The sequence below is a fragment of the Acanthaster planci genome, linkage group LG09 (genome assembly GCF_054643075.1).
Source record: "Acanthaster planci isolate LZ-2023a linkage group LG09, COTS_SCS, whole genome shotgun sequence".
NCBI lineage: Eukaryota > Metazoa > Echinodermata > Asteroidea > Valvatida > Acanthasteridae > Acanthaster > Acanthaster planci.
In genome coordinates, this window is record NC_141785.1 from 20224113 (window position 1) to 20237157 (window position 13045).

The 13045-nt window shown below is 41.5% G+C and overlaps 3 protein-coding genes across 6 annotated transcripts in view; 1 reads left to right on the forward strand and 2 right to left on the reverse strand.

Moving 5' to 3' along the window:
• Positions 1–9050, reverse strand: part of bcas3 (BCAS3 microtubule associated cell migration factor) — a 36292-nt gene extending 27242 nt beyond the window's left edge. For all 4 annotated transcript variants that reach the window (XM_087141681.1, XM_022246434.2, XM_022246435.2 and 1 more), the window contains exons 1-2: positions 8613–9050; positions 2590–2708 (exon numbers count right to left, since the gene is read on the reverse strand). In XM_087141681.1, coding sequence (XP_086997807.1) covers positions 2590–2708; positions 8613–8692 — 199 coding nt within the window. In that variant the 5' untranslated portion in view covers positions 8693–9050. The remainder of the gene's footprint in view (positions 1–2589; positions 2709–8612) is intronic.
• A 279-nt stretch (positions 9051–9329) lies between these two features.
• On the forward strand, positions 9330–12046 carry snap29 (synaptosome associated protein 29). The gene is made up of 3 exons (XM_022246436.2): positions 9330–9667; positions 10110–10509; positions 11023–12046. The coding sequence occupies exons 1-3, from the start codon at positions 9398–9400 to the stop codon at positions 11187–11189; spliced, it is 837 nt and encodes a 278-aa protein (XP_022102128.1). The 5' UTR covers positions 9330–9397; the 3' UTR covers positions 11190–12046.
• On the reverse strand, positions 11324–12935 carry LOC110985426 (uncharacterized). Its single transcript, XM_022246438.2, has 2 exons — positions 12693–12935; positions 11324–12578 (listed from the first exon to the last, which is right to left on the reverse strand). The coding sequence occupies exons 1-2, from the start codon at positions 12746–12748 to the stop codon at positions 12059–12061; spliced, it is 576 nt and encodes a 191-aa protein (XP_022102130.2). The 5' UTR covers positions 12749–12935; the 3' UTR covers positions 11324–12058.
• Between the last annotated feature and the right edge of the window lie 110 nt (positions 12936–13045).

Genomic DNA, 13045 nt, shown 5'->3' on the forward strand with positions numbered 1-13045 from the left:
TCTCTGATCTGCTCAATTTTCTCGGTGAAGTATGTGGAGAAACTAGATGCAAGTTCCTTTTTGGACGTATGCTCCGGAAGTTTAGGACCGTTGCTTTTCATGTTACATGTAAGTTGATTTATGATACGATAGAGTGCTTTTTGATCACCCTCACAACTTGTATTTTGTCATGGTAGAAGGCTGATTTTGCTTCTTCAAGAGTTCGTTTACACAGGTCTCGTTGCAATTTGAAACGGTCATAATCAATTTGCAGATGAGATTTTTGCCATTTTCGTTCCAGCTGACGTCTCTTGCGTTTTTCAGTGGTAATTTGCTCCTTGTACCAGGGAACAGCAGATCGGTCAACAATTTGACGAGTCTTCAAAGGTGCATGGATGTCTATAAACTGACTGAGTACGCGATTGTACTGATCAGTAAGGGTCTCTATCGAGGTGGCAGGATCGGTGAATAAGGGGGATGCAGTGACGTCACTCGTGAACTTGTGCAAGTCCACCGATTTTACTTTACGGTACGAGACTTGTCTTTTTATAAGCTTCGGTTTTGGGAGATCTAAGTAGCAATGAATGGCACAGTGATCAGATATAAATTCTGAGATGGTTACTGACTGTATAACGGTGTCTGATCGGCGTGTTATAACGAGATCAATAGTGTGGCCAGACTTATGTGTCTCGGAGTTCACCATTTGCTGCATATTGTACTGGAGAAGAAGATCCCTGAAACCAGTGGTTTCATTTGTGTTTTTGTCCCAGTGGATGTTGAAGTCACCCAAGATAATGAGACACCCTGAGTAGAACACCTGTCGATCGAGAAGCTCAGTGAATTCTTCAGTGAACACACTGAAAGGGACTCTGTTTTTCTGTGAAGGTGGCGGGCGATAGAGAACAATGATGCGTATCCGTTGATTGTTGTGGATTAAGTCGACTTCAATGTGTTCAAAAGAGGTAGGTGATGGTGTACGGTCATCGAGTGGTTGCTTGGAAACGGACGCGGTCAGTGCAGATTTGTACAATAATGCCATGCCACCTCCCTTCCTGCCCTTTCTGGGGGCGTGAACAAGTTTGAAACCAACGGGGGTTACCTCAGCAGGTGCTTTGTTGTCTCCAAACTTGAACCAAGTCTCTGTGATTGCAGTAATGTCAATATTATTGCCTATGATGTGGTCTTTGATTGACTCAGTCTTATTACATGCTGATTGGCAGTTAATCAGACCCAGTTTCATAGATGCGATGTCAATAGGACTGTGGTTGGAATCATTAGCTGTATGACAATTTCTTTCCTGAGCATGTTTGCCACCTCTACAACCCCAAAGACCAAAATGGGAGGGGTATGACCAAAATGCGAGGGGTATAACCAAAATGCAATGGCTATGACCAAAATGCGAGGGGTATGACCAAAATGCAAGGGCTATGACCAAAATGCAAGGGCTATGACCAAAATGCGAGGGGTATGACCAAAATGCAAGGGCTATGACCAAAATGCATGGGCAATACAGGGTAGGCATTCACTGCATTCAAGGACAACTTCTTTTGTTAGGGAAATTTGAACCGAGTTGTGGGTTCACTTCTGAGTCCCCACAATGTTTTTGCTCCCAACAGAATGGGTGAAATGTCGAGTGTATGTCCCCACAACTATGGTGTGGGAGCGTGTGTACGTGCACAAATGAAATAAAATTTCTCATGACAACCACAACAAAAAAGCCACAGCTGTGGTGAACTAAGAGATCAACAATCCTTTGTCACCTCCAGTATTTCTGCCATCTGACACAATATAAAATACCCCCACCATGCTTTGTACACCGCGTCAGCTACAATCACATCAAAATCTTTTGTCCAGGACTAAAGTACAGTAGCTCCACCTGGACCTCAATGTCAGTTGCCAATGCCTAGCTCGAGATGACCAAATGCTGACGATAAGGCCTAACCCTTACCCTACATGTATGGTCTCCGAAAGCCCAGTAATTAACAGACTTGGCTGAAAATGTACTACTATTAAAAAGTAAACTTTGACTGGGGTTCACGTATGATAAGGTACTAAGTGTGGAAGTACATGTACATGTTGGTGTTGAGCATGTTTACAATGTCTGTAAGTAAGGAATTACCTGTACCTATAGTATGTATGTACTGTGCATGATATGACACTTGTGAACAAATTAGTCAGTTTGAAATATCAAATTCAGGGTGCGGGGGAGCGAGTTAGGGTAGCGGTTCTTTCCTTGCTTTGCACCAATGAGGCCCAGGTTCGAGTCCCCGGCTTGGCCCAGGCTTTAAGTGCATTTGGTTTCCAGTCCATACTCGCTCTCACAGGTTTTCTCCGGGTACTCCGGTTTCCTCCTGCCTCTAAAACTGGACCTTCTGCCTAACTCCGTAATGTGATGCTGATTAATAAAGTTTATGAATAAACGTACAGTTATTGGCGCAAATAGCTTGAGTTGCTGAAAGCGCCATTAAAACAAAACAACAACAACAAATTCAGGGTGCAACTGAACATACCGTGAGGTGAGACTATCAGGGTGCAACTGTCAGAACACAATGTGAGGTGAAAATTCTATTGAGATAGTGTCCAGACCATTTTGTGAGTTTTTTTACACACCTCTTGGGGAGCACATCCGCTCAAATTTCACCCAGAGAATCTTGTCTTTGTCCTCTGCCTTATTTCCGCTGTAGGCATCTTGAAGAAAGTCTACCACAGTGGCCATGTATGACTTGTCACTGGAAAAGAAGAAAACAGCCAGTTTGAACATGCAAAGATCTCAAAAATTATGCCAAAATGACTGCCAAAAAAAGCCAAATGAACAACGAATTGGTAAGACAACGGATAGTTGCACAACTGTTTGCAAAATTTTCACAGAGAATGTCAGATGTTTTTAAACACCCAGATCACCTGCCCTTTCACCAGATGATCCTTTTGTGATGTGTGGAATTTGAATGAAAAACAAAGAAAATTCTAAGCACTGCCTCATTTTCTTTTAACGATGCACGGCTCAAATTGTGTGTATACTTTTACTACAAAGATCCCACTAGCGAAACAAAAGAAAACACATCCACAATAGTTATCAATGCTTAATTTAACAGAAAACTTGTATATACACTGAAGATTGACAGACAATTTCTGTCATAAGGAAATACATGTACATGTAAATCTGGTTTGGCCAGTCTCAAACATGAATTTGCTTATTAAAAAAAGACCGGCAACACTCATTCCCATTCCTTGAGTCACAAAGCCAAAACCTGTTTTAACATTCTAAATTTCCAATATTTTGATCAACAGCTTCACTTAACTTATTTCAAACACCCCTCTGCCATGTTTTGGTCAGCGTACCCGTATGTTCCTTCTGCGAGTTGTCATACACAATCTCCCAATATGGAGATTGCCAAGCATTATGTCATGTACAATGTGAGGTGTGACAGGCCCTAGACCAATGGACATTAGACATAGCTAAACTGTCTGAGGTATTGATGAATGACATACAGTACATGTACATGTATGCGCTTAACCTGAAACATTAGTAACAGAGTATTTTAACATTGATGTTAAGATTGATGTTTTACCTGATATAAGCAGAACCATGTCGAGTGTTTTCATGATCAGAGACATGCATCAAGGCAATCTTCAATTTATACCTGCCACAAGACTGGCCAGTCAATGACAGTCCATGATCTGTCTGATCATGCTGATACTTGAATTCAGACATCATTTACTACAAGATGTAAAACAAATCCCCTCAAGAATTTCTCTTTGGTATGTTCCATGCATACATGTACATTGCATCTGCTTGCGACTCACAGTAATTTTCTTCCAAAAAATGTATCATAAAACATGTTTTAACCCCTAGCATATCACCATGGGTACAGGACTCAGTACTACAAGATATCACATGCAAATGAGGTAGAAGCCTCCTACTTTAAATTACTACTTGCGATCTGGGGCATGTCTGGTCCATTATTTATTGCATAGGGAATAATTGGGTCATGGCACTACCACAGTACTATGATTTATTGTCATAGTAATTGCATTTAACAGCTTCTGAGAACAATACGGTCGCGTACTCATACAAGCCGCAGCACTGTATGCTTCATTGTACTATTAAGGAGTATTTCACCAATGCACATGCCTCCTGGCCTAGTGTAGGTGGTGGAATAGAAAGACCATAGTTTCAGTTGCAAAAAACCCCTTTCTTTCAAATTCACTTTTTAAAAGTAGAGATGAACAAATAGTAGAGAATGGTACATGTACGTGTAGTTTACCTTTAACCCTATTTGCAAACCCTTGAGCTGCAGTAAATGTTACAGTTTTACTTTTTCCTATTATTTGTTATATATTTCTAGACTTTTCTGTATCAAAATAGTTCCATTTTGGTTAGGTAACAGCATTTGAAAGAAATCTGATAAGGAAATGCAAGAAGGATATAATAATAACCCACAAAAAAGTAAGTATAGGGGGATATGACCTATAGATTCAGGAACTTACACCTACATACATTGTATGTACGTAATTTAACACTATTTCTCTTACTTCCTACTGTTTGTATGGGTGGCTAAAGTTTGCAGATGTTAAACCTTTGTCATTAATTCTTCATTTATAAATGTTTTTGAAGTAATGTTTATTGAGCAGTGTTTTAACACTACAGACGCCACATTAATTTTAATAACATGTATTTTGCGTACGTTGTACTGCACCATCATCAGACCTCATTTGGAGCAGTGTTATAGTCGAGACCTTTATGTCCGAGACCGAGACCAAGGCATTCGAGACCGAGACCAAGGCATTCGAGACCGAGACCTCAAAAAAAGGTCTCGAGACGGTCTCGAGACCAAGACCAGGTCTCGAGACCTCCAACACTGATTTGGAGTATCGCAAGTCTCAATCTGAGACTTCATTTCACGTTTGGAACTCTACTGTTAAATCTCAATCTCACTGATCCTACACATGTAGTTCTACTGAGTTATGTGACATGAAGAGACTTTCTGCTCTTCTCCAGACGATGACCGTTTTAACACAATGGAAAGATGCTTATTGCATTTGATGTACCGTATTGTTGATTGCAGATTCAACCACAGGTACGCAGGCACTCATGTACCAGCACTGTTAGACTTGCTGGCAGTCACAACTCATCATTAAAGTGGTATGATACAAGGGCAAATTACATGTACGTAACCGTCTTTGGGATTTCTGCAGAGAGTTTACCAGTGGCAGAAACTATGAAAAATGACGTATGGAGCATATCATAATCTGGGATGATGAGCTCGGGATGATGAGCTCGCTGATCAGCATACATACAGGCTATCCTAATGCCATAACCATAAGTGTTAATTGAAACCCTATATATGTAGATTGACAATAATAATTGACCAATGTGGTAACAGCAGAATTTGAAAGCTCCCTTATGGTTATCGTAACTTTTTGAAAAAAGGTGTGTCCTGTTATTAATGGGAGTCAGAGCATATGTCAGACTCCACAGTTCTGTGGGTATCAAGATTGGGGTCCGGTCAACTCATAGGCATGCCAACTCGTACACAGACCAACTCGTACACAGACCAACTCGTACACAGACCAACTTGTACACCAACCAACTTCAAGCAGTTTACTTGAAGAGGTCTCTCAGAAAAATTATTTTACTTACGGAACCACCGTAGTGAACCACGATTAGTGTGTGTGCGGCAAATGCCCTTCTGTGTTGGAAAAACAAAACCTACCAAACAGATGTCGTCAAGGTCTGCAGCCGCAAGATCCCACCAATCTCAAGTTTCAACTGGCTACTGACTACGGCTGGAAGATCTGTTTGAATAATTCCAGCACATAATCCCCAACGGCTCTTTTCAGAGCCACACATTTTCAAAAGAGATAGGTCCTTGCTGCGTTGCAAAATAAAGGCTCTTCGTAGAGCCACCTATCCCCTCCACCCCCACCCCCCAAAAATAAATCCATAAAGGGAAGAATTCCATATACAAAGTTCACTGTAATATCGCGTAATTACTACAAAAGTATCCTTACTTTGATCGCTGAATGAAGACGATTCCAATAGGCATTGAAGAGCTGAACATCATAGGACAGAAATGTGGAGTTTTGGGCACACTTTTGGAGCTACACATGGACCAGGTTTACATCGACAGGCGGCCATCTTTGCTTCTGAAGAACATGGCGAATGCGCACGACGTGTGCGCATGAACCGAATCATATCCGGAAAGAACCATTATGTAACAGGGGTTGGGCTGCCACAAGCATTGAGGTAATTTTATGCATGAATCCGCGACACGAGGAGAGCAGACGGCCGTCATCTGTCTGGATGGATCTACACAGTTCACGAAATGCCGCGCATTGTGCCCTACTGTACATGTACAATTTTTACTTGGGGGAAAATAGTGCGTGTTTTGAGACAATTTTTAAGTTGGAGGATTTGGTTAGAAGGAAAAATGGGCCCAATTTCTTTTACAGACAGTTTGTAAGTTGGACAATTTGGTTAGAAGGAAAAAAGGGGCAAATTTCTTTTAGAGAGTGCTTGTCAGTTGGAGGAGTTTTTTTCTATATTTATACACAGGGAAGGGGAAAAGGGAGCTGAAACCTGTCTTTAGATTATTGTGTGGCTATCTGCGCTCGAAAATGTGAGGGGAGGCTTGTACAGGAGAAGAACATCCTTAAGGATTTGATTGAGGTGGTCTACTCCTGCATGTCGGCAGCGCCACATGTATTCGGCCAGGTAGAACCCAAACTGGTCGCTTCCACTGGTGTGGATAGTCACCTCTCTCACCAATTGCGCGTAAGACTCTAATTCTCGCTCATAGTACATGTATTGCTAATGGATGAAGCAAGACTCCACCTGAGTTCTTATGCAGCATTGGACTGAAATTCCTTCATTCGTACGGCCGACTGCATTTCTACTTGTTCTTTCTCTCTTGGTTTACATAATACGACGGAGATAACTCACGTCATACAGTCAATTGTGCTCAGACATGTACCTTATCTAGTTGATTTCCTTTGGCACAACCTACTTATATTAACAACGGATAGCCACATTTATTTATATTTAAATATTCTAATTTATACAAATATTTGTGAATAATTACATGTTCAGTTTCATAAATATTTAATTTTTTAAATATTCATCTTGACCTCATCATGACCTCTCCTTAATTCAACCGTAACTTTATATGGAACATATCGACTTCCTCCGGCAACAAGCGCTCGTGTGGCGTGGTCAGTTAGACTGCTGTATTTCTATACCTAACAGTTCTCTTCATTGCAGGTTTGATTCCCCTTTGCGACACAATTTGGATTAAATGTATTAAATGTGTATACTAACTGTAATAATCCTTGTACTAATGACAGGAAAACTGTGGAGAAATAAAAGGACGGGATAGTGAAGGAAAAACGAAACAGTAGAGGATATAGTAGGGGAAAAAAAACGGCAAAACGACTCACTTTTTTGCCGTTTTATTGCGTGGGGCCCCTTCTTTTTAAACCTGTCCCCCTCAGTTACTGAACCCCCTTTCACATCTCTATCCCCCAAAAATAAATGTCGCCCCTTTTTAAATCTGTCCTGGAGCAAAAATTTCTCCTAAAAAGTGAACTTCGTATATGGAATTCTTTCCTAAATGAATAGAATTTTTAGCTAGGACATTAAAAAATGGTACCATATTTGAAATAATACCACCCAAAAATCTCAGGAGAAAAGATTTTTAAACAAAATTAAAAATCCCACTTTGGTTTTTTTGACCAGATTGCTAGGAAAAATTAAAGAAACCCTACAATCTTCAGTGATTACTCTCACTTCATAAATCTAATTCCCAGCAGATGATAGCACTTGTACTGTATAAGAACTAAACTACATGTACGCGGCGTACGAGTTGGTTGGCGTACGAGTTGGCATGTGTACAAGTTGACTAGCATTCTCAAGATTGCACCGAAAGGTGTCGGTCACTTCGCCCCATGCCACTTCGCCCCTAACCAATTCGGCCAATTCCCACTTCACCCCACCTATTATCGTTCATTCTGTTCTTTAGTAACAGAGGCATAGGCTTACATGCAACAAATAAAACCATTAACCCTAACACTCCTCAGTCCTCCAACAGGTGAAGGATTGAGGAGGGTTAGGGTTAACGTTTGCGTGCCCAAATAACGGTTGGAGAAGTTTTCTGTATATACATGTATAACTCCATGTCATTTGTCGAACTACTCTCTCGACCATTTTTTTAAGAGGCTTGTAACACACTCAAGCACGGACGGCAAAGTGGAACAAGTGGAAATGGGGCAAAGTGGCGATGGGGCAAAGTGGCGATGGGGCAAAGTGGCGATGGGGTGAAGTGGAGATGGGGCGATGTGGGGATAGGGTGAAGTGACTGTAAAGTGCACTGAACATTAATAAATGACATGCCCCCCCAAAAAATTCTTTGTTTTCTCAGCCCTCCTGACTTGCCCAACTGCTGGCATATGCCAAAGCTGCCTGTGGCATAACCCATGCATGATCAAAGCACATAGCTACATGTATACGGTACATAATCGTCTCCGTTAAACTTCATACCGTGATGCTCCAATAATCATGACATCATTATTATCATGATCATGTTAATCATCACCATCCAAATTTTTTATCTCAATCAACATGATCAAGGCCTTACCTGACAGGCTGAGCTTTAACTGAAACACCGGCTGCTCGAGACGAGGCAGCCGGCCGTTTACTTGGTGATTGATAAGCCATCTTGCCAGCTCAGCGAGTTTGGTGCAGACTCAAGGTAAGTAGGTGACCGCAGCGGGAGTCTCAAGACGGCCGACGGTACCTTGCGCGGGTCACAGCTGATGTGGTCCACGTACAGCTGATCAATCGTAAACCGCGCTCAATGCTCCTCCTCGGAATATAAGAACAATAGCTCAAATGCATGGCCCGAGAGAGTCCATGTTGAGAAAAGTCTTTCTTCAAAGCATGGTGCTTGATCTCAGGGATTTTATTGGATCAAACGATAACATAAATCGTAGAAGAATCAGGTTCTTTTCCGGACAATCGGGACAATCTACCACAGGATGACGTTTGTTATTATTTTCATTATCTATCAATATTCACCGTTTGGATATACATCAAAGCGTACTTTTATTCTAATTCAAACATAGTTTGGGAACAAAAATATTTTATAGACATATTTCATTTTATAGTGATAATATACTCTTAAAATAATTTTGAGAATATGAAGTTTTTGAAACATAACAAATAACTTGAATATACGAGCCGTTTTTGCCCTCAATACATTTGACCTCTAGCTTAGCTGGTAAACGCACTCTGAAAGCATATTGCGAAGGGCATTTTCGTGAACCAGTGTACTCTGAAACTGACTTAGATGACGTCAAGGTCATACGTACAAAAGTGCACGATCGGTTCGGTGGTGACGATCGTACGAGAAGTGGAAGAAAAATGTCTCGAGCAAGGCGACCAAAAAATCCTTTTGATGATGATGATGAAGCAAATGATTTTGTCGTCCTCCCAAGGGGAACATCAAGGCCCTCAGAGAAGAAATATCCTTACGGGGACTTTGGCGTTGAGGAGGAAGACGAGGATGGCACAGACAGCGGGTTTTCCTTTCAAAGCCAAATCGAAGAACGACAGCAGAATATGCTACAGAGTACAAACCGATCCCTTGGATTAATGTACGAAGCAGAGAACGTAGGAAATGAAACCGCTCACGTGAGTAGCATTGTGTAATACGGGGATTTCGTATTTATTATTTTTGTTGCTGCTGCTTTGAATTGAAAGTTTTCCTGCCATTATATTATCTGGTTATGCTGGTGATTTAAATTGAATTTTTTGTTACAAATACAAAATAGGCATAATAGGGGCCTCCTTTTTGTGGGAAGATTTTAGGCCTAGGCCTTCTTTAATAATAATACCCCAGCTGTAAAGGGTTGTAGTTTTAAGAGGTACATTGTATACAATTTACAAATTAAAGTTTTCCAAACACCTGATTGGTTAAGCCAAAACCCAGAGTCTTTGGGCTGGAATAACCAAGATAGAGAATGAATCTTGAGAAGCCACACTCCTGAACTTCTCAATCAGGTCTTGATGTCCTAATCTGGGTTTTACACATATGCGATAAGTTTTCACTGATGTGAGAATTTTCTTTTGCCAGGAGTTGTTAAGGCAAGGGGAACAGCTCAGAAATGTTGAGAAGAAATTGGACAAAATGAACAAAGACATCGACACTTCTAAAAAGCATGTTACATCATTGCGCAGTGTCTTTGGTGGTGTGATCAACTACTTCAGCAAGAAGCCGGAAACAGATAAAGCAGAGGAACAGCCGCAGGGACCCAGCAAGCTGGAGACTCTGGTTGGTGGCCGGCGGGATGCAGAAAAGGAAGGGCAGGATTGTATGGAACACCCAGCCATGAGGTTAAGAGACCCCAGTGCGAGGAGCTACAACAGTAGATATGACACCTCAGGATTTGAGGAAACATCATCATCTTCTGTACGGGGCACCAACTACAACTCAAGCATGCAAAAGTTTGAGGAGAAACTTGACAGTAATTTAGGTGAGCTAGAGAATAATTATATCAAGCATGTTGGGGACAGGGGGGCCGGGCAGTCACAGTTTTCCTAATGCTTTTGAGTAAGGACTCCTTTGAAATTAACACTTAAGGGCTTGGGCAAGTTTCAGCGAAGTTGGGCATGCCCCAAGTAGGTACTGGACAAAGTCAGATCATAACAGTGTAGATAGTGTGTGGGATTTAAGGGTTATCTACTACACAAGGCATCAAGGGCTTGCACTGCTAGTGGTTCTCAAAAACAGTTCCATGGTAGTTTAATGTTTAATTCAGTAATTCTGTTTTGTGTTTAATGATTTTGAATTCAGCCTTTGGGTTTTGAGGTTTTGTTTGCTTTTATTTGCAGTGTATTTATTGAAGAAGCTGTTTATCTATCTTACATGTGTACAATTACTGTTAACACTTCCAAATGTAACTGCACTACAGATTTGGACCAAAAAGTTGTGAATAATTTAAAATTCATGTACAGCAGTTTGGTTCTTTTGTTTTCCAACTGGTTAGATGAAATGTCCAGTGGACTTGCTCGACTCAAAAACCTGGGCATGGGCTTGGGTGATGAAATCGATCGCCAGAATGATGACATTGACCGCATCACAGGCAAGACGGACAGATTAGACACACGCATTGAAGGAGTCAACACTGACATCAAAAAGATCCTGCGCAGATGAAGATGTGCGTAGGCCACAAAGCCTATGAATGTTATTTGTGTGAAGTCAAGTTTGTGAATGTAACGTTGCCCCAATGCCCAAATTGATGTAACATGTTAGCATGTAATTTGTTGCAATAAGAACACACCTTACAATTTCCCCACTTTTATAAATGAGCTTTTAATTGGTGTAATCTGATGACAGTATGGAGAACAGGTTGATGGGGAGGTCTAGATGAAAGACTGGAAATGTTGCTTCATCTGCGTGAATTGCCTCCGAGTCACAGACCATCTTGTTGTATTCCATAATTCACCTCTTGTATGAAATTCTAACAGAGTCCTTGGCTTTCAATTTCAGAAGCTTAAAGCTCAAAAGATGGTGTAAAATACCTCTTAGCAGAACGAAATTACCTCATACTTTACGCATGTATGCAAGTACATGTACAGTGTTTCTCTTAAACAGAATGTGGAAATCCTGATTATGAGATCGCGGTTTTTGGTTGAGAAAGCATTAGTTTAAAAACATTTTTATGGATTTTCGCCTCATCTCAGCTTTGTCTGTCTTTGGCCTGAAGTATCTGGTGAATTTTGTCCTGGAAGTTTTGAGTTAAGATAACAAACACACTTGTTTGTCTGGTTTAAGATCATGGTGTACTATCGATTGTGGACAAATTGTGAAAGATTTGAAAAAAGGCAGTGTTATATATCTGTGAAGGACGTTATTGTTTGAAATATCTATTTTAACATTTAAAACGTGCTTCATTTGATTGTGGTTGGATTATGTTATCCATTAAGGATCAAAATTGAGTTTAGTTGTTTAAACTTTATTTGTAAAAGGTTTAAAATAAAATGCACGAAGGCCCTAGTTGTACTTCCCAACTCATGGTCAGTTTACATGATGCTTTGCTGAGGCCAATTAAGCAGCTTCAATATACCATGTTGTCCCCTTGCATTGGGAGCATATCGTCCGTAAATCTCTAGTCGGTTACCCACGTGTCTTGCGGACTGCCAGCCGATCTCACCCGACGTTGTTAGCGGGAACGGTCCGGTCGATGACACGGGCCCCCGGTCCCCGTAAGTCCCTTGAGAAATGGCAGGGAGTTTGGAGAGCTTTGGCGTTGCCTCGGACGCGGGCGGCCGCATTGGGGTGGTGGACTTGCCGCCTAGGATAGAAGGCAGCCGGGTGGACGAAAACCCAGGCGTAGATCTCTGGGATGAGGAAGATGCCGAGCGGTTAAGACCGCGGCCGTCCGAGGAGGGGCATCGGGTCGGGTAGATGGAGTCACCCGGCTCGGGAGTGAGTTTTTCTCCAATCAGACGCCGGTTGAGGCGCGTATATTCACGGGTCATCAATCCCCATTGCTCGGGCCACTTCCGTAGCGATTGAAGCTCGTGGCGAACATGGTCTTTCCTACAAGGGAGCGATATACTGACGTTAGCCCTTCTCGAAGCTACGCAAATTTGTACCCAAGCAAATCACGTGAAAGTAGGCTGCAGTCAAGGTGTCAAATTTACTCATGCTTACCATATTTCGTCATTGTGCACAAAATTAAGATGGCTTCCTATTTTTCTTGTACTCATTATAGAAATAATGACCACTGAAGCGTTGCTTCTTATCCAAATAAATGTGCCCGATTTCTAGCGTTTAATTGCAATGTCATCGGCTTATTCACGCTAAGGCTAGGTGGTGGGAGTTTAATTTATGTTAAACGTTGTCTAGGTTTTGCGCGTTTAATACGCGTTTCCTAATGATATCCGGTTTGTAAGTGTGACGTCACTTCAGTTTATACCTCGTCAAGTGCACATGCACTGTACAGTACGTAGAGCTGCATGCATTGGTAGCCGTTTACATGAAACCATGGAACTGGAAGTTGACGC